Here is a 21,953-nt window from a genome sequence, read left to right as displayed (position 1 = left end):
CTTCCTTTCCTGCACCTGAGCTCCAACAGAATCAACATAAATAGAATAACTTGACAATGTCCAGAGCTTCCTTTTCAAATAGAACAGATGAATTTAAACTGGATTCATGACGATTTCCAACATAGTAGGTCTGACACAAGTAGACCTGTGCACATCAGGGTCCCTGACTGCCCTATAAAAAAGTTCCTAGCTGTCCCAGTCTTTAGAAGCCCTATAAAATGGAGATAAATATTTCAGATACTCAAGGTTGGCTTCCTTGACCAACTTTCAAGAACATTGGAGCCTCCACTAGAAGAACTGGACAAAGCTGAATTGGTCCACAGCTGCCTACATAGTGTATTGGGCCTTCCTTCAGATGCTGGGATAACCTCCTGCCAGAAGGTGTGATTGATGGGTCCTGAGTAGAGCTAACCAGGGAGTTCATTTAGGGTGAGGGGCAGGAAGTAGCTGGAATTGGCTTCAATATGTATATGTATTCCCAGGTTAGTGGGGTCTACTCTGTCTGATCCCTGGAAAGCTACTGTTGTGGCCTAAAATTTGACTCCTGTATTGAATCTGTTTCCCTTTCCTTCCTTTCAAGCTTCTTTGGAAGGAAATGGGGCCTTTTTAAACCAATAGAAATGTTCTTTTTCTTTATCTAGACTCTGTTCTTTGATACTATGACTGCGCTCAAGGATTTGCTGACAAGCCTTCTACTTCGAAACTTAACTCCCCAAGGCCTGCAGAACATGTTTGAGGTATGGTGGTGAGCTCCACAGAACAAAGAGAGGCTCAGACCTTATTACTACATCCTCATGGCTTCAGGGAGTCCAGCCACATCTGATTCCCAGCTCTTGGGATAGTTTTAAATGTCTTTTAATGTGAGATGTGGGACTTTTCTTTCACTTCCTCATTTAGCCAGGAGCTATTCAGGCCAGCTCGATAGACAGTTCCTTTGATGCTTCCTTCATGGGCCCTATGTTCCTATAGTGGAGAGAGCTAGTATTTCCCTGAGCCAGCAGGCATTCTTAAGTAGGGCACTAGATAGGCTTTGTCTTTGTCTAAAAGGCCTATCCTCTTCAGCCCTGGTTCTGGTTTAGGAGCAGAGAAAGGGGAGTACACAATTATAATTATTCTATGCCTTAGTATCTGAGTTTGAAGAGACCTCTGAGGGTGTATAGGGCAACCTGTCTGTGAGCAGGAGCCTTGCATCAGACTCTTGACATCCTGGAGCTGGGGTATTACCAGACTTGACTGTCTCCTCCCTTGCCAATGACTCTTGACAAGGAGTCATTCAGTTTCTACTTCAGGATCTCCAGTGATGGCAGTACTTCCTGAGGTAGTCCACTCCACTTTTAGACAGTTCTAATTGTTAAGGTCTTCCCTTACATCAAAGAGAATCTGCATCTCTGAAATATCTTGTCACTCCTAATTTTACCCTCTCAGGCCACGTAGCACAAGCCTTTATATATATATTCTTCTGCTCAATAGTCGTTCCAACACTGTTCTCATGTCACCTCTAAGTCTTAGCCTCTTCTGATTAATTATTACCTTGCTGTTACCTAATACTTCATGAAGTAGTTTTTTTTTTTTTTTTGATGGTAGAACTATACATTTTGGAAATAAAAAATCTCTCCTACTAGTCTTTTTTTGAAGTGATTGTATTTCCATTAACAACTGAGTTACTAAATCTGTTGTCTATGGGTCTGATTGAGCCGAAGCGGGCACATAGGGAGCCTCTCATATATCCCAGTATGACTTTGGTTTGGTGAGCTTCTGAAACAGTGGACATGGGCATGTGTCTGTCCTTTGCATCCTGCCTTTCTTGCATAATTTCCCTATTCTCCTAAGGAGTCAAGATGTTTAAGGCTTACTTACATCATATCAATACAACATGAAATGGAAGTTGAACACTCCTCACTGAGATGCTGTTTCTACTTGGCTCTCATATGAGTTTCCTCTGTTTTTATGAGAGCTTTGTTTTTCCAATAGATGTTGAGTCCACATAGAGTTATATCTATGGAGGCACTTCAGAAGGAGCCAGGCACGCTAGAAAGTAAGGGATGGTACTCATGAACAGATAGCCATTGTTTTTAGGTCAAAGAGCAAAAACCTCCCTCATGGGGCTGCTTGTCAAAGTGTGGAGTCAATTAAACATGTTTTGGCTGGCAGAAAGAAGGAACCCTGAGAAAGTCAGTATCTGACCTGGGAATTTTATAGCACCTGTTCGTTTAAAGTGCTGGCCAGTATGGGATAGCCACATGGGATAGCCAGGGATGGCTGTTGTACTGCTACTCGACTCCCTGCTCCCATCCACACTTCTCTGAAACTGGAGTTGGAATGTACTGCTGCTGGCGGAGAAGCCAGTACTCAAAGGGAGAATCTGCTCAGCTGTCTTCCTGCGACTAATGGGCAGCAGCTGGGGCCTCTGCCTCAGAAATCTGTGTCTCCATCCTAGTTGGCTCTGGTGTGGTAAAGTTCTCTTCCTTCTTATCCTTCTTCTAGCATTTGACCCCATGGATCAAATCTCCCAAAGGACATGAGCGGGAACGAGCTCTTGGGTTGAGTGCCTATTTGTTGCGCTTCTTCTTGGAACATTTGAATGTAATTGTAAGTATGTCTGCATGCCCCCAGATTCCCTCATGGCACGACTCCCTCTTTTGCCCTCCAGATGTGTTGACTGTCTCCTCCCTTGCCAGAATTGGACGGAACCTCCAGGGGCTTCTAGTCCAGATCTCTCATGAGTAGTTGTCAACTTGTGCTTGAAGACCTCTAATAATGGAGAACTTAGTACTTCCTGAAGCAACCCATTCCACTTTTGCAAATCTTTGATTGATAAGCTGTTTCCTCTTTAGTCTGCCCTTCCTATCTTTTCTCTGGTTACTTGCGCTCCCTTTAGGCTTACTTTTCTGTATCCCTTCTAATTTACCTTCACCCTGTTTTTGATATACTCTTAACACATTGGGCTCCTTTGGTCTTCATCTTCATCTTTTTTTCTCCTCCCTGCCTTTCTGTTGAATCTTCAAGTAACCTTTATATCTAATTGGGGGTTGAAGGTAAGGAATCATCCCTGCTATATTTTTTGAAGAGAAGAGCATTTTACTAAAATTGTTTAACATTTGTGAAGTACTGTGGGGAATGCAAAAATCCCTGCCCCAGTAAGCTTATAGTATCCTGGGAGTGATGAAACTAGTTATTAATTATAAGTTATCATAAAAGACATGAAGTTCTCTGGGGATTTGGGGGTGGTGGTGGAAGAGAAGTCACTTCTAACTGGAAGAATCTAGGAAAATGTCCTGGAGAAGAATAATGTTTAAGCTGGGCCATAAAGAATGAATAGGGAATTTGATAATTGAAGTTTGTGAGAGAAGTAGCAAAGTTCGTAAAGGCATCAAGAAAAGAATAAAGAATAAAGTATTTGAGTCATGACTTGTAGTCTAGTTTGGCTAAAGCAAAGAGTTATAAATAAACTGCTCCCCTGGTAGGAATAAGGCTAGGAAGGAGTGGGGCATCCCAATGCTTGAACTAACCTGATTGTAGTTGATTCTAGAAGGAGTTGATAGGTATCATTAAAAGTTGATAAATAGGTTGGCGACTGATCAGACATGCATTAAGATACATTAATCTGATGGCCTGTGCAGGTTGGATTGGGACATAGAGAAATCAGTCAGGAAGCTCTTATATCACCCAGTAAGAAATGATAAAGACCTGGTGGTCTGTGGTAACTGTGGGGACGGTGGGAAGGGAATGAATGTAAAACCTTTTTAGTGACATCATCAGAACAAAGGTGAAATGTATGTAAATGTGAATCACGTAAACACACCTTAACCTGGCCCTGCATGTTTATGGATGTTTAAGATACGGCCCTTAACATGCAGTGAACGATTGCTGGGATGAGTGAAGTTATGGCACTTAAGTCTGGCACTCTGGTTAACCCAAAGCTTGTCTTTCAAAATTATAACTTACTTCTCTTCTGAAACTTGGCTTGCCTTTCCTGAATTTCTGCTTCTTATGGAGCATGCTACACTGCTTAATTGCACTGGTCCTTGAGGTGAAAATCCTGGAGTGGTGATAGTTATTCTGAGTGGGGTCAGCTCCCCCATGCCACCTGCCCTAGCTCTAAGGCAGGGCTGCAGTAGGGCTCTACCTGACTTGGTTTCCCAGGGGATAGGAGTGAATGTTGCCCATGAGGCTCCAAACTTCTTTTCAAATCCATTCTGGTTACCTCCTCTTCCCAGGCAATTGTACCATTCCATAACTTGGGGCTCCTTGTTGGGATCTTCTCTCCGAGGTGTGCAGACTCACTGCCTTCTCTCCGACATGATGCCTTGGATTGTGTTTACTCCTTACTCTATATACAATTATTCTATGAGGGTAAGAACCACTGGGTGAGGTGGGAGGGTAGGGAGGGGGCTAGGAAAAAGGAATGGTCATTGTAAGTCTGCCTAATGAGCCAACTTTGGTTTCTAATCTTGACTCTGATTTTGGAGGATCATGGGTAAATCAGCTCTCCTCCTTGGGTCTCAGGTCTCTCATTTTTATAACGAGTAGGTATAGCTGTGTAAAGAGAAACATTTTGGAGATTTAGCGCTAAATCTGTTTTGGCTAAAGATCCATAAAGTAGGAGCAGCTAGATTTGGAATTGCATATGTTGTCTAGTATGGGTGAAAACTTTATTGTACTGTTATTGTTTAATCATTTTCAGTCCTGTTTGGGGTTTTCTTGGCAAAGATATTGGAGTGGTTTTGCCATTTCCTTCTCCAGTTCATTTTACAGATGAGGAAACTGAGGCAAACAAGGCCACCCAGCTAGGAAGTGTCTGAGGTTGGATTTGGACTCAGGACTTCCTAACTCAAGGTGCTCTATCCACTGTGCCACCTCGCTGCTCTTGAGTGAAAGTTTTTTCCAAAGCTAAGTGAGAATGCCCCATAGATGGTAAATTAGTTACATGTGGCTGGTTTTCAGGCATTGCATTTGTTACTTGTTTCCCCTCTCCCCTTCCCCCTTAAATGGATTAGTCTTGGTATGTTTTCTATCTAGTGCTTATAGAAATAGGAAAAGAAATGGCTCTGTGAAGTGCCATGGAACCTGGAGGAGCCCATTCGGGCCCAGCTAAACATTTAGCTTAACTTTCTGGAAGGGTTGCCACCAGGAGAGGGCACCCTGATTCCAAGAATTAGAAGTTGGACTGAACAATGCTTTACTTAGGCTATGCTGATGAACTTTCTTTTCCCCTACAGGTTTTGCCCAAGACTATCAGGATGAAGTAGCAGAGAAGCTCTTAGCTCTCAAGGATAACCTAACCAATCCTGATGTCACTATTCTCTTCCATACCTGCTACAGCATTGCCCAGGTACTAGCCACTAGAATCCTAGCCCTAGAATCCTACTTCAGTGGGACAGTGGCAGATGAAGTCTCCACAGCCAGCCTGTGAACAACTTCAGCAAGGAGCGATACTTAGATCTCTACTGCAAGAACATGAGAAGCCTTAGAATCAGTCAGGGGTCAAGGAGTTCAGTTAATGGTGGAAAAGACAGGGGATGGGAGTGAGGGGATTGGGGGATGGAGAGGAAAGAGGGAGGGAGGGAAGGAAGGACCTGCTTTCAGTAATTCTTGTAGACAATTAGACTAGCAGATGTGGATCACATAGGGCAGGCACAAATCAGCTCTTCGTAGAGGAGTTACCTGGGAAATTCAGGCCAAAATGGAAAAGTCCCTCTTCTTTTTTTTTTTTTCTTAATAGAATTTTAAATACATGTACAGATAGTTTTCAGCATTTATTTTTGTAAGGTTTTATGTTCCAAATTTTTTTTCCCTCTCTCCCTTACCTTCCCCCCAAGACAACAAGAAATCTGATACAAGTTATACTTAAACATATTTCCCTATTTGTCATGTTATGCAAGAAAAATCAGACCAAAAAGGAAAAAACCAAGAGAAAGAAAAAGCAAATAAACAGTCACCCAAAAAAGCTGAATTCAAAGCATTCAAAGGCTTATTCACAGTACTCTCATTCTGAATTTAGTCTTGGGGGTTTCAGAGAAAATCAAACAAACAAATTGCCACCTGAGCTGTACAGATCTTTCATTTAATTTCCAATTCTTGGCTTTTTCCACTCTCCTCCTTCAATATGTTGTCCTCAACTGAAATGTTCAGATATGTTCATTTTATTCTTTCTAAGCAACTCAGTTCTGTTCATTACCATTACTCTTAATTAGTCCTACTTCAAAATTTAAGCTGAAACCAAGGATGGAAGTGGGGACTTGTTTTGGACCAGGACATAATGTTTTATAATTCCCTCAAAACTTTGAAGTTCTGGAATGTCTTTCCTCAAATCAGGTGCTTTTACCTAGCTAAGTAAGAAAAGCTCTAACTTTGAGCAAATCCATTTCTCCATGCAACTTGTGTTGCTAATGATGCTTTGGTTTAATCTTTAAAATAATTATTTTTCTTTTTTTTTCTTTTCTTTTTTTTTTTAAATTTAATTTTATTTAATAATAACTTTGTATTGACAGAATCCATGCCAAGATAATTTTTACACAACATTATCCCTTGCAATCACTTATGTTTCGTTTTTTCCCCTCCTTCCCTCCTCCCCCCCCCCAAGATGGCAAGCAGTCCTATATATGTTAAATATGTTGCAGTATATCCTAGATACAATACATATTTGCAGAACCGAACAGTTCTCCCGCTGCACAGGGAGAATTGGATTCAGAAGGTAAAAATAACTCGGGAAGAAAATCAAAAATCAAATAGTTCACATTCATTTCCCAGTATTCCTTCTTTGGGTGTAGCTGTTTCTGTCCATCATTTATCCAATGAAACTCAGTTAAGTCTCTTTGTCAGAGAAATCCACTTCCATCAGAATACATCCTCATACAATATCGTTGTCAAAGTGTATAATGATCTCCTGGTTCTGCTCATCTCACTTAGCATCAGTCCATGTAGGTCTCTCCAAGCCTCTCTGTATTCATCCTGCTGGTCATTCCTTACAGAACAATAATATTCCATAACATTCATATACCACAATTTACCCAGCCATTCTCCAGTTGATGGGCATCCATTCATTTTCCAGTTTCTAGCCACTACAAACAGGGCTGCTACAAACATAAAATAATTATTTTTCAATCCTATAGCTTCCCTGCTAAATTCCAACACAAATGAGAACTATAAAAACATTATCAGGGCTAAATCAAGAATAAAAAAGACAAAATAACCAATATAAGATGTTTAGTCTGTCTTTAGAGAAAAATTACTTCTCCCAATGCCAACTGGATGCAGATGGTATTTTCTATCCCAAATCTGTTATCATTTTCTTGGATCACAGCATTGCTGAGAAGAATTAAATCTATTAAAGTTAATCATCACATAAACTTGCTGTTACTATATACAATATTCTCTTGGTTCTGCTCACTTTACTCAGCATCAATTTATATAAGTCTTTCCAGGCTTTTCTGAAATCATCCTGCTCATCATTTCTTACAAAATAGTAATATTCTATTATTTTCATATACTTTTTCAACCATTTCCCAGCTGATGGGCATCCACTCACATTTCCAGTTCCTTACCATTACAAAAAAGGCTGTTACAAATATTTGTTTGTCCTTTTCCCTTTTTTAATGATCTCTTTGGGGTAGAGACACTGCTAAATCACAGTTTGATAGCCCTTTGGACATAATTCCAAATTGGATCCATTCACAATTCCACCAATAATGTATGTGTCCCAGTTTTCCCTCATCCCCTCCAATATTCATCATTAATTTTTCCTGTCATCTTAGCCAATCTAATAATCCCTCTTCTCAATTAGAACCCTTTATAGGCTTTGTCTGTAGTGGCCACAGATGAGATACCAAGGTCTGAGTCCACTTTTAAGAACATACAATCTCTATCCCCTGAGTAATGGTGCTTCTACCCCCTTAACGGAAACCTCAAGGCAATGTTTGTTGGCTCTTAGCTTCAGCTTCACCAGCAAGGGAATTTGAGCTACATAGAAATATATGAAGTGATCCAGGGGCTCCTGTACTTGGAATTTATGACCCCTGACTGTTCTCTTTTGAGAAGCCAGCTGGTAGGGGTTACTTAACAGCCAGTGGGGTAGGGACTTTTGTCAAGGCACTTGACCCTTCAGTTAGGGTTAGAAAGAACATGTGACCCTATACCTATTAGTCTCTGGAAGGTCAACTTAGGCTACAGATTACAGACGTGGTCCAGCTTAGGAATCTTTTGGCACCATCTGGCTTTTCTGAGTGAACTCCCAGGAGGCCCCACTTATGGGGTGTTGCTGCAGTCTAATATAGTGGCCCATCAGGCGTGGTTTGCTCTGGTATGGTCCTTTTCAGAGAGAAGAGATCAGACTGCATGGTTAAGAATGTCTGGTTAATAGCATTCTTAGCTACAGCTGGCTCCTGGAAATGCTGGAGCTGCTAGGAAGCCAGGAATTGAACCAAAGCTACAGTACTCAGTAGGGAAGAGCAGAGTGGGGAAGAAAAGCCCTGCCATAACCCCATGTTTGGACCCCAAGAGATTTATTTTGTTATTGTCTTCACTCCTGTTTCTGTGTTTCAGCTAACATCCTTTATGGATTCATCCTTAATTAGCAAACTAAAATTGATTTAGCTGAATGTTGTGGGCAGAAATGAGAGGAAAATAGCAGACACCCAAGGAAGGCACTATGCTACTATTTAGTTATTATACTAGCCTTTCTCCAGCTCTGAAGACCAGCTATACAGATGAGGATACCTCTCATAGCCTGAGCCATGATCTTAAGCTCTGAGAGCCTGGTATGGGCCCTAAGAAATGTCATATTCATTATTTATCAAGAATCTACCCTGTGCTAGACAATGGATATGAAAAGATGAAGAATCACATGAATCTTGACCTCAAGGAATTTATAAGGAAGTAGGAGAATGACAAATAGAATCCTGTAACACAAGTTACTATGTGATAATTGGGAGAAATTTTTTTTTTTTCCTGAGGCAATTGGGGTTAAGTGACTTGCCCAGGGTCACACAGCCAGGACGTGTTAAGTGTCTGAAGCCAAATTTGAACTCAGATTCTCTTGACTTAGGGCTGGTGTTCTATCCACTGTGCTATCTAGCTGCCCCAATTGTGGGAGAAATTTGACAGAGAATAGAGATTGAGGATGAGGCTCATTTTCAAGTAGTAAATCATGAAAGATCTGATAGAAAAGGTGGCGCCTTGTCTGGTTCTTGAAGAGAAAGATTTTAGTGCCTAAATATGCAAAAGCCATCCTTGTTTGGCAAGATGAAGTCAGGTAATCTGTTTGGTCTAGAAAATAGAATGTGAACAGAAGTAATGTGCAATAAGGCTGGAGGAGAGGTGGGAGCCAGTTACTAAGATGTAGAGCTTGTCTTTTATTCTTTGGAGACTGGGACACTAAAGTCACTGGAGTATAACTGGAATTATGGGAAGAAATGTGTCTATTTCCTAAGTTGGGTTTTTTTCCTGCGTGTGATTTCATCAATTTGATGAATTCCCTCAGGGCTACTAGAACTAGGGGCACTCAGTTGATCTCTGCTGAGCCAAATGGGAAAGAAAGGATTTGGCACCTCCTGGAAGAGGACCTTGCGCTGCTGTGACTGGTGATTTAGTATTGGACAGATGACTTCTGATGGATGGGCATGGTGCCAGGCAGCAATGATTGCTGGGAGTTGGGAACACAGATTTCTTTGGGCACTTTATCCTGTTCTACCTCCTACCAAAAGCTTAGAATAAGATGGCTCCTCACTTTATTGGGAAAAGACATTCTGGAGTTTCTCCCTAACGTATACTTTAAGATTTGATTTTCTCCCAGACTTTGGCCTAGATGAAATGTTTTAATAGTTTTATTCTAAAACCTGAAAGAAAGATCTGTGCTAAACTGACAGCCCACGTCTTCTGTCATCTGAGCTAGCCTCAGAGGTACCTTTGGTGGCAGATAAATATTTCTCCTTCCCAACTGCTCATAATTATAGCATCTCCTCTTGTTAATGGATGTTGTTGCCTTTTGGTCTTTCTTTCTGATCATCTTTCTAAAAACTCTGATCAGAAGCTGTATATCTAGTCATTAAATGATGGGCTTTATACCAGTACATTCTCTATGATGGCAAGACTGTAGCCATAGCCTTTGCCTTGAGCTGGGCCAGAGGAATGGAAATGCCGTATCTTCCCCATTTTCATTCCGAATCTCATGTTACTTAGTACAATTTGATGGACTAAAAGAAAGAAAACTGTTGCTTGGTGTGCAGAACCTATTAATCAAATACAATTTAACAGATGCCTTGCAACTGTCCCCTCCTCATTCCACTCCACTCCCTGCTTTTTACCTCTTGCTCAGGTAACAGTAATCAAGTGAATATTACTATTGCTACTAGAGAGGACAAGACTATCTACTGTGCTGTGGCTGTCCTGAGAATTCCTATGACTGCCTAGACCAGGGCTTCTTAACCTCTTTTCTGTCGTGGACCTTTGGCAGTCAGGTAAAGCCTATGGATCTTATCTCAGAATGCTGTTTTTTAAATGCCTAAAATAAAATACATAGGATTTCCACTAAATTGAAAGTTATAAAAATGCTTTTAATAAACTGTACCCAGGTTTAGAAACTTTGGCTTAGACCAAAATTTCCTTTCTTGGCCACTACACTCAAATGTATGTTGTATTTCCCCAGTAAACCATATAATAGACTTTACTAACTATTTGTTGATTGATTGATTGAAAACTGTATTCTTTATAGATGATAAAAACTCATCTCAGGGGATGAATGAAGCGAGTGAGAAAGAAATAAATGGGGTATTCACATACAGAACCTTAGTTCCAACAGTTGTTTCCCTCAGAAACAAAATCAGTTCCTCCTTAGGTAGTGGAGCCACTATTGGCCAGGCCTGTTTTAGGAAATGAAGAGACAGCTGTTATCCTTAGCACTTTTCATCTTGAAGGGCATGTACATGTAAGAGAAGATAAGGAGAAAGAAATAGGACCTTTCTTACTCCCCTAGAATTAGAGAGGAGATTTATTGAGAAAGGGTAGACATGGATGCTATCTTTTGCCATTTGAAGGACTAGCACTGGGAAAAGGGAACAGTTTCTCTAGTACTAGAAGAAATAAGAATAATGGGTAGAAGTTAGAGAAAGGCAATATTTGATTCAATATGAGGAAAAATTCTAAATGATGACATTTCAACAGTGGATGAAATTGGCTTCGAAGTTGGTGAATTCCTTGCCATGGGGGTGTTCTAGCAGAGAGGGAATGCTATAGATAGGCTTAATTGGGTAAAGGGTTGGACTAGATAGATGCAGCTGCTCAGCTCCCTTCCTGCTCCAAAACCCTATGATTTTCTCTGCCTGGAAGGGGTTTAACCTTACCTTCCTGCCTTCAATTTACCCATATCATTTGCCACTTTCTCCGTTCAATCACAGATTATTTCAGTATTTAACAAGCACCTATTATGTGCTCATTTGATTTTTACAAAATTACTGTGAGGTAAGTGATATTATTATCCCCCATTTTATGGCTAAGGAAACTGAGGCAAACAGAGGTTTAGTGACACAGCTAGTAAGTGTTTGAGGTCTTCCTGACTCCAACTTCTATACTCTGTTTATTGAATCACCAACTACCCTAGATCTATAATATGTAAGACTTAGTACTGTATACTGAAGCTATAAGGACAGTTCCCTAGTCCCAAGGAGTTTATAATTTGTTTTTGCGAATATTATATATACAACTAGCATTGCTGAATCTGTTCTTCTCCTCTTCCCTTCTTATTTCAGGATTGTTTTGTTAAAAGATTACAAAATAAAGAAGGAAAAAAGCAGACCAGAAAAACTACCTATCACATGAGCCATGATGGGCAGCTTATGCTTTAACCATATAGTTTATCCGTAGTTTACGGCTTATCTGTATGTCTTATCTGTATCTACAGTCACCTAGTAGAACTTTGTGGCAAAAAAAAATGGATGTATTAGTCAGTTTTTTTTTTTAGCATAATTTCAAGTTTGTCTCTGGAATAATTGGACCATTTCATAGCTCTGTTGTTGTTTAGTCATTCAATTATATACAGTTCTGTGTCCTTGTGAATTGTACTGTCCATGGAGTTTCCCTAACAAGGTCACAGGAGCAGTTTGCTGGTTTTTTGTCCAGTGGATTTAGGTAAACAGGGTATGCCCAAGGGTCTTACAACTTGAAACTTAGGTCTTCCTGACTCCAGACTTAGTGTTTTATCCATTGAGCCATCTAGCATCCCTGCACTACATTGAATACAGGGTGCCTATCTTTCCCTTTGATATTCACTATTTTCTTGTCTTGTCATCTTTGCCAGTTTGCTGAGTGTGAGAAGAAATTTCATTTGTTTTTATTTATTGTTCTCTTGGTGCTGGTGTTTTGAAGCAGTCTCTCAATGGTTTTTAATCATTTACAATGCTTGTCTTAAGAACTGTTTATTCATATCCTTTAACCATTTATCTTTGAGGAAGGGCAAAGAACTTACATTTTACTGGAAATCTTCCCTGAATCTCTCCAGGTGCCAAGTTGCCTCTCTTTTCTATTCTGAACCTCATAGTACTTTGCAATTGACCCTGCACTCTCTTTATTCTCATTCTCCTTTTCTGATGACTGGATCATCATTTGTGTCTCATCCCTTAACATGGGTATCTCCGCAGACTGTCCTAGGCCTTCTTTTTCCTTTTGCATCTTTTCTCTCTTGGTGATTTTATCAACACTCATAAATTTAATTATTTTCTATAACTGTATTGTTTATACTTAACAAATGTTTATTAAATTTAATTTAGCTCTCCATCTCCCCAGGGAAGATACAGTATAGGGCTTATATGTGAGTCTTGGGCTGAGCAACTAAGGACCTAAATCTGACATATCATGAGCACTTTGATTCTTAGCACGCTGGCTTCCTTCATAAGTATTTGACTTTCCATTGCCTGGATCTCAGATGGAGATTCATATTAAGTGAATCTTAATGTGATCAACAAGAGATCTCTTAGGAACTATCTTCTCCCTACTTCTGAACCACTGTACATTATGGACATTAGCCTTTATTCGTTCCAATATTTTACTTAAATTGCACTTGAGAGAAAAGTTGGTCTTGTACAGGAATAAGCTTTACTGTTGTTGGATGGAGAGGGGGTTGATAGTTACCATTTGTACTTTTTGCCTTTCCTTAGTCCTTTGTCAGCTGGGCCACTAAGACATTCAAGGGCAAGAGTTCAGATTCCTAATTATTTTCAAAACTTAAGTGGCTGCATTCACAGTGTAATTGTTTTTATTACTTCTCTCACCCACTGGAACCTAAATAGAGTGTCTTAGGGCTGGGGAATGTATCTGAATCTTTTTCTCCATGGTTTCCTGCCATCTAACTTTTTTCTCTGCAGATTATTGGAAAGCGCTTACCACCAGATCAGTTTATTTCCCTTCTCCTGACAACATTTGAAGGGCTAAAAGATCCTGATGTGAACTGTGCACGTGCTGCCACAGTCATTATCAACTGCCTGCTGAAGGAAAGGGGAGCTGTATTACTGGAGAAGGTAAAGAACTGTGTAGGCATTGAAGGAGCCTTTCCCCCATAGAAGCTGATTTTGGAATTTATGAGTCATTAACTGGAAGCCTTCCTTTGCAGAGGCCTAGTTGTTACCTGTCTCTTAGAAGTGGAGAAGAGAAAAAGTAGAGAGATGAATGCCAATTTAGGTTCATGACCCTGTTCTTACCATATTCTAGGAGAAGGATCTACTTTGAACAACTCAGTGAGCTCTTCAAGAATTGGGAAGACAGGTTGTTATAGGGTATTTCCTAAATTGGAACCCTGGGGCTCCACCACAAAATGCCCCTGAACCTCCTGATGCTGTCTTAGAACCTCCCTTCACCTCAGTCAAGCTAGGGTTTAAGGCAGCTAGATTACAGCTTGCCTTAGTCACTTCATCCAGAGAGTTTTCTTTGTTCCCTCCAGAGTGATGCTGTTTTGTCAAGGAATAAAGCTTTCCCAAAGACTCCTGTCTTAGCTATGCAAGGAAATGAGTGTTTAAGATCTGAGTCCCCTTTTCCCTAGTCAGAAACCAAAAAAGTCTTCTCCCCTAGCCCCTTTTCCTTGGACGTTTTCCTATGTGTCACTTACACTGTTTAAGATTGTCCTGCCTGACTCTCCATGCCTCTTTAGGCCCTGAAGGTTTCACTTCAAAGCCAGCTAGCAAGGCTCTGGGGCAAACTGGATTTGGGTGGAAATCCTGACCTGGAAGGTTTAGCAGGGAGAGCAATTCCTGGAGAAGCAGGAGTCAAAGGTTTCAACATGCCTTCTCTTTCCTTTTTAAACTTTGGATTGAATTTTCTTTTCATTTCCACCCACTGACATTTGGGGGTTGTAATTGGAAACACCAGTTTTCTTCCTTTCTTGGCTTTCCTGTTACTTCTAGAATTGCTGCAGAGATCCAGATCTTTACCTATTAGAGTTGGCTATACCTGGAATTGCTCCAGTCCTGATGACTCACCTTTTAGTCCCGTGCAATCCAGACTAGATCCTGAAACCAAAAGTGATGTTAATTTCCCAAGGGTTTGGGGGAAGGTCCTAGATCAGCTAGTGAGGAGGGGCAAGGAGGGATGCATTTGGCAGCATCACCTGAGAGCTGACTATAACTCTGAATTTGCCATTAGTAACATAGTTTGTTTTCTTTGTCAGAAATTATCTGTTTTCTATTCTGAGGCAAAAGTAGCTGACTTGTGGTGGGGATAGCATGACTTTGGAACTAGTCTATTGTCATCTTAGTGAAGGCCTTAACGATACTAACTGAATAGAACCTGCCTGATGAATTTGCTACTTGGTTCTGCATCCTGTCTCCCAGTTACCAGGACTGGGATTCTTAAATAAGACAGATAAATGGACTTGAGTGTTTGGGGAGAAAGAGTGGGGATAGAGGTATTGGTTCTGCAAAAGGCTTGGGGGAAAAGTAATGAAGTATTTATAGTTTGGTTAAGGGTCCTGTTCATAGTGAACAGTGCTTAGTCAAGTAAGATATCGATGGATTTGGTATCCAAGGAACTTTCAGTCAGGAAGATAGATTTGACACAGCTAAAATACAAATTAGGATCTAGTGAGGGGTGAAGGAGGGAATATGAGCAAAGTGCCACAAGAATTCAAAGAATGGAAAAGTCATTTCTGTCCTGGGAGATCAGGGAAAGCAGCACAGGCATGATGCATTTGTGCTACTTTTTGAGACAAATTTGTGCTCTCTTTTTAATAAATGATTGAAGGGTTTTACAGGCAAGGAATGCCGCATGAGTAAAAGCAGGAAAGCAGAGGATATGTTCACAGAAAAGCAGCCAATCTGACTTGGCTAAAACATGAGAAATTTATAAGAGTCAAGGCTAGAATTCTCTATGGTTAGAAAGATACTTCCACCTAGTTAGTCTCCTTGTGTTTCCCCCATAAGGCCTAGCATATGATTCAGTACATAGATACTTATTAACGCCTAAATGGGCAATCCAAAACTAAGTTGTTGAGAGAGTGTGTATGAGATATAAACCACAAAGGAAACTGGGGAGAGACCCTGTACAGGCTGCTAACTGGGTTTGTCTAAGAACCATATTTGAACAGGAAAGATTTCAGTTGAATCTTATTTGGGAAGTTGACTGGCTTTGGTTTTCTGGAATCTCTTCCCTGGCCTGAAAAAGAGGGGAAGTGGCCATTGCTTATCCTTTGGCCCCTTGATATGTTGTTTGTGACATATTTCTCTCTAGGTGCCTGAAATAGTGGGCCTGATCCATGCTAAGTTATGTGAGGTGAAGGATGAGCATGTGGCAAAGGCTATCCAGCAGAGCGTGTATCTCCTTGCATCTCAACATAGGGCAGCAGTGGTGGCCAGTCTCTTGTCCAGTCCCTTGCCCTTCGACAGGTATGATTTCTATGGGGTATGGTCTGGTGGGGCTGGTTCTGTAGTCGTAGAGGAAGTTCCCTCAGCACTTCTCCAGGGCTCAGCATTTTCTCATTAATATATCCGGTACAATCACTTAATGGATTTGGTGTAGTATCCTCAGACACTGAGCCTGAGCAAGTGACAGGGCTTTTCTTCCCTGATCCTGCCCTGACATCATGGCCACCCACACTGAGCCTTCTATTAACATAGTCCAGACACCCTTGTCTGTGAGGTTCCTTCATGCCTCAGCTGTCACCCTGTCATTCCTCGAGCCATTCCCTACATGCAGGCTGCTCTCCTTTCTCATCATTCTAGGACAAAGGTGAACAGGAAGTAGAGCACCAGGGTGGGATAAAGGGGCAGGCCTCATCTGCCCCAGCAGCTTAGGCCTGAGGTTGCCCTCAGCACCTGGTCTTGCTTCTAGTGGAGGCTCAGCTGGGACCAAAAGGAGGAAAGAGGAGGAGAGTGAAAGGCTAGCCTGTTTAGTGTCCACACCTGCTCTTTAATTCTTTAAGTTCTTAATTCTTGTGATTTTTTTAAAAAGAAAATTGTTTTCTACTAGGCATGGAGTCCACCACAAACTCATTAGGATATCAGGCCAACTTCTGACATTTAGTAATGGAATTATGGAATCTTAGATTTGAAAGGAATCTTTTCAAATCTCCTTCTCTATACACCATAGACACTCTTCCTTGAATCTTTCTCTTCCTTTAGCTTCTTTGACACTGCTGATTACTATCTCCCTTTGCAAATATATTCTCTCCCTTTTACTGACTCCTCTTTTTTCCTGTAACTTCCACCTTTGGACATTTAGCCAAGACTCAGCCCTTGATCTTTTGCCGTCTTTTTTTTTTTTTTTTTCTTTTTTTTTTAATGTTCTTAATCCCAGCAACCTAATCCTTTTTGGTGGCTTGATTTATCCATTTGCAACTCCAGCACCATAATGCAAATGGTTTCCAAAAGTTTGTTTTTAGTCTAGTTCAGTTACCTGAGTTCTAGATGCATCACTTGGCCTGCTGGACTTAATTCATCTCCTCATTCCTTCAGATTTATCATACTCAAAACCAAACTTCCTCTAAATTAGGGGGTTTTATCCTAAAGTGAACTACGAGAGTATCCATAACTATGGATAGATTTCAAGCCATCTGAAAATTATGTAATTGATTTTCTTTGTAATTTGTTTTGTCCACTTAAAAATATTATTTATGGAGTATAGATAGAGCACCTGCCCTGGAATCAGGAAGACCTGCATTCAAATCCGGCCTCAAGATACTTAATGCTTGCTGTGTGACCCTGGGCAAGTCACTTAACCTCAATTGCCTTGCCAAAAATAATTACTTGAAAAAGGGATCCACATGTACAACCGTAATCTTTAAGTCTTGTCAGTCTTTTTTGAAGATGCCTGCTATCCATTCCTTCCTCTGTATCCTCATGGCTACCTGCCTAGTTCAGGTCCTAATTAATCATCTCTTCCATAGATTACTGTAATGATCTCGTATTTCTCCATGGCTTGTACTGAGCATGCTGCCAGAACAATCTTCTTTAAATATGGCTTTTATCATGCCTATGTTCTGATCAGAAACCCTCAGTGATTGCCTGCCTCTTGGAGCTTCAAGTTTGACTTCTGCTCTTCTAGACCCTCTGTTACCTGGCTCGACCATCTCTAACCAACCTTATTTCTTACTTCCTTCTAGTAAGCGCTTTCCACTTCATCCAGGAAACCACAGTGTTTTGGAAATGTACCTTTCTTGGAATCTTTCCACTCCTTCTGATCTTCTTTCTTTTTTTCTGCTGGCTTTTCTCCTTGTGCCTACAAATATATTAAGGGCTTCTTAACCTTAAGAAAAAAAACAAAAAAGCTCTTCCTCGTTTTGCTGAAACCAGCATCTACTTCTCCTTTTTTAGAAACACTCAACTCCCCCTCATCACGTCAGGGATGCTGCTGTCCCTGAGGTCACCCATGGCCCTGTCTCAGTCCTTTGTCGAATTTGGTCTTTCTATGACCATTAACTTCATTTATCTCCATTGTTTGCCTAGTTCCTCTTCTGTTTCTGTGATGCTGCTCCTTCCTGAGCCTCTTATTTCTCTGAATACTCTTTATCTGCTTATCTTTGGATTAATTTTTTTCTCTAGCACTGTACTCAACTCTTTTGTCTTTCTACTTTTTCCCTTTGCAATCACGTGTTCCATGACTTCCTGTATATAACCTTATGTAGATATCTCTCATATCTTTATGATAGCTCCACTGAATTCCAGTCCCACATTTTCAACTTCTTGTTTAACATCTTTTGGATGTCCTAGCAGTAAGTTCAACCCAGCTTATAAAAAATGAACTAAATTTCCTTAGCATATATGTTCCTCCATTCACTTCTATTTCTGTAGATGATTCATCCATTTTTCTAAACAATCAAAATAAAATCTTCAGAGTAATATTTCTTTGACTTACTCTTTGGCATCCATTTTGTTGTTAGGTGCTATGTGATTCTGCTTATGTAATCTTTTCCATGTTAGATTGTAAACTAAAAGGCAAGGAATATGGTTTTTGTTGTTTTTGTTTTGCTTTTTTAACCTATATAACATTCTCATGACCATGCAAAAAATAGGTGCTTAATAAACTTATTGAATTGCAAAATGAAAATTTCCATATAATAGTAATATTAATAAATATCCTAAGTGACCCTCCTACTTCATAGTCTTGTATATGTGATCCTCATGATAACTGGAGACTACAGCTCTTTTCCTCTTCCCCCAACTACCTATTAGAAAAAAAAAAGAGAGAAAAACAAAATCCTCTTTTTTTTTAAAAAAAAACAAATAAGCATAGTCAAGCAAAACAAATTCTTGTATTGGCCAGTAGTCAATTCTTGCTAGTAGAGAACTGGCCTTGGTTTGTGGCAGGGTGCAAACTATTTCGTTCATCTTGAGTCTCAGTTTTCTTATTCATAAAAAGGGAGTTGCATTTGTATCACTGAGAAGAAAACCTGGAAGTATTATATAAATATGAGTTATTTAGGAACCTGCCCATACACCTTCTCCACACTGCCTCACTGTTGACCCATCCTTCTATCTTCTGCATGCTCCAGGTGGTGGTCCTACTTTATCACTGTCAGGGAGCGCAAGATGAGGGCCCTATAAATGTGGCATACTTTGGTTGAGAGCTGGGTCTAAGAAGGGCCTACTGATTTGAGAGTGGTCCCAGGGGCTCTGATCCTATGGGTGGAAGGAGATGCTCTGCCCCTCTCTGTATTTCCCCAGGAACCTACCATTAGTAGATTAAAACCTTGAAGGCTCCAAAATAGCCTGAAGGTAGATGTTCCCCAGGACCTGGCAGCTTTGTTGAGTTTTTATATCATGGAATTGATTGTGATGAGGGCCACTGCTGTCCTTTCCCCGCTCACTCTGAACTGAGACCGTGGCTGGTCTGGGATGGGCCCAGCTGGGCTTCTGTGATTACCATTGTTTCGCTACTCCTTTGGCATTTAACATATGCTCACATGTCATTGATTACTTTGTCATATATATATATATGATGTTCCTCTAACTAATCTTTAAACGTTTCTGGAGGACAAGAATTATGTATTTTCTAACTGAATATTCCTTAGATTCCTAGAATACAGAGTGCCTTAAGCCCAGCTTTGTGGAAGCCCATAGATTTTTGGTAAATGTCTTTTTATGATCATGAGGGGGAGTGGTGACCTTTTCCCTGCCTTCTTTGCTTTATTTAGTCACACCTGTTCCCTTTGGAGGGCTCTGGCCACAGAACCCACTCTCACATCCCAAATCTTGGAGCTGCTTTTAGACAAGATGAATAAAGATGTTCCATTTACGGAGAATAAGTCCTTCCTGTTGAGCAGCAGTTATGATCGGGTGGCCACAGTGATTCCTCTTGCTGTAAGTATACCACAGTGATCCCTTTCGCTATAAATGTAGTGGATTTAGTCTATCCTCTCCCTAGGCTTGGGAGCAGTATACTGGATTTCCAATGGGCAGTGATGGTTGAGGGGTAGATAGTGGATTGATGACTTTGGGGAAGAAGATGAACCCTTGAAGTAGGAATATAGCCAACCCTGAGGCTCTGGGATAATATTTGACAGGTAAGCCTCCCCTGGCTCTTCTCCTCCCATCTGGCACTTAAACCTATCACCAAGCCACCAGTACCCCAGAGGAAGATTTATTTTCCCTTAATGAATACACCCCACATGCTTCTTTTCCTTTCTTTGGCACTTGGTCTATTCCCACTCCTGTTCTTAGGAGTATGGATGGAGGAATATTATGGGCAGGTTCTATAGAGGATGGCCCTGGAGACCATGGCATGTATTCACTTGTGCTCTTCCAAGGTCTTTCACCCCTCTCTCCTCCTCTCTTTTCTTCCCTAGAATGTTTTGGGGACTTGGAAATGGGATAGCAGTGGAGGGCACAAGGGATCAGCAGGAAAGTCTTGACCTTTCTAGAAGATGTGATTCTGGACATCACTGCCTGAAATGCTCTTTTCATTTCCTCTCCTCAGGTGTCTGCGCCAGGCCCTGCTTGGGGAAATAACGCATCACCATATAATGCCTATTAGCTCTAAGCTCTAGCCTCATAAAAGGCCTCTCAGGTGTTCATCCCCAAGGGAGATCATTTTGCATTTTATCCCTTTAAAAAAAAAATAAACCCAGCTTGGCAGCTTTTTAAGCAGTAAAACAGCTGTGAAAATTTCCTCCTCTTCTCTGAAGAGCTGAGTACAGATGGTACAGGATCAATCCCTGTGAAAGCCAACACTCTGCCCCTCCCTCCCTCCCTTGTGCACGTTGCAGTCACCTCCAGTGTGTTTGGTACTGGGTAATTACCGTGCTCTTTAAATCAGCCGGAATAAGGTTATGCAAGTGTAATGTTTGCATGTGTGTAGTCTTCCTGCCCATAAAATCTGAGCTGTCAGATCTCCTGTTCTCCCCTCCCCGCCAGCAGAAAATTCCAAACTCCTAAGCATTTCAGTTGGAAAGTGAAAGGGTCCTTAATGGTGGCTTTTATGCCTTGTTTCCTTTGGTCCCTTTCTGGGTACTGTAGGCCTCCAAACCAGAGTAGCAGCGAGCCTGTAGAATCATCATGGCCTCATTACAGAGCTGGAATTGGGAAAGAGAACTAAGAGCTGGCTTCCTTTGTTCCTGTAACTGTCTGAGCCTAACTCAGTCAGGTATTGTGGTAGTGCTGGAGATCCTTGCTTTAATCCTCTTCTTTTTTGTCCCCCCACCCCCTTCTCCTCCAGGCCACATGTGCTCTGTATGAGATCATGTCTGCTCCAGAGTCTGGGGCAGCAGTGATGGGTCTTTACCCTGAGCTGTTTGTGACTCTCCTATTGCGAGTCAGCTGCACTGTGGGTGTCCAGCTCCCCCGGAACCTGCAGGCCAAGGAGAGGAAGGGTGCCAACCCCCGCCTAGCACCCAGAAACCTTGAACCCTGCAGGTAACTCATCTTGGATGAGGTTTCAGTTTCCACAGGGAGAGCCACCAGCCATGTGGAATTGATTATTTTTCATAAACATAATCACACATGAGACAGAGAGAGAAAGGTTGGGGGGAGAGGGGGAAAGGGAGAGGGAGGGAAGTAGGCAGGCAGGGAGGGAGAGAGGGAAATAGAAGGAGATAGGACTGGGAGAGAGAGACAGAGAGGGGAAGAGGGAGAAGGAGAGAAAGAATGTGTTCTAATGGTTGACAAAGCAATTCTAGGGTTATGATAATGATAGTAAGAGAGGCTCCCATGCTTATCTTGGGATGAGGGTTTAACCCAGTAAGTAATTCTTTGGAGAAAATTTTCCTTTTTTCCCTGACTGGAAGGTATATTTTAGATTTTATTGAGTATATTTACAAAATGTGCTCATGGCTTATATAGCTTTCCAAAATTTAGAAGGGATTCAGGGAAAAAAAAGTCAGTTCTAATAGGGAGGCATAATTTCATGGTAATAATCTAATCTTGGAGTTGGAGAGACCTGAGGTCAGATTATGACTCTGATTCTTCATCTGTTTTTCTTCATTTTTAAAATGAAAATCATTATCATACCTGCAATGCTTATTTCCTCAGAATTGTAAAGGTCAA

The 21,953-nt window shown here is 41.1% G+C and overlaps 1 protein-coding gene across 5 annotated transcripts in view; it reads left to right on the top strand.

The window, feature by feature from the left end:
* Positions 1 to 21,953, top strand: part of MROH1 (maestro heat like repeat family member 1) — a 204,420-nt gene that overhangs the window by 134,552 nt on the left and 47,915 nt on the right. For all 5 annotated transcript variants that reach the window (XM_051971310.1, XM_051971306.1, XM_051971307.1 and 2 more), the window contains 9 exons: positions 273 to 381; positions 642 to 737; positions 2,485 to 2,589; positions 4,218 to 4,353; positions 5,220 to 5,332; positions 13,353 to 13,505; positions 15,706 to 15,860; positions 19,607 to 19,772; positions 21,127 to 21,323. In XM_051971310.1, coding sequence (XP_051827270.1) covers positions 273 to 381; positions 642 to 737; positions 2,485 to 2,589; positions 4,218 to 4,353; positions 5,220 to 5,332; positions 13,353 to 13,505; positions 15,706 to 15,860; positions 19,607 to 19,772; positions 21,127 to 21,323 — 1,230 coding nt within the window. The remainder of the gene's footprint in view (positions 1 to 272; positions 382 to 641; positions 738 to 2,484; positions 2,590 to 4,217; positions 4,354 to 5,219; positions 5,333 to 13,352; positions 13,506 to 15,705; positions 15,861 to 19,606; positions 19,773 to 21,126; positions 21,324 to 21,953) is intronic.

The sequence above is a fragment of the Antechinus flavipes genome, chromosome 1 (assembly GCF_016432865.1).
Source record: "Antechinus flavipes isolate AdamAnt ecotype Samford, QLD, Australia chromosome 1, AdamAnt_v2, whole genome shotgun sequence".
In the NCBI taxonomy this organism is placed as follows: domain Eukaryota; kingdom Metazoa; phylum Chordata; class Mammalia; order Dasyuromorphia; family Dasyuridae; genus Antechinus; species Antechinus flavipes.
Note: the sequence above shows the minus strand (reverse complement) of the source record. Positions and strands in the feature narration are given on the sequence as shown.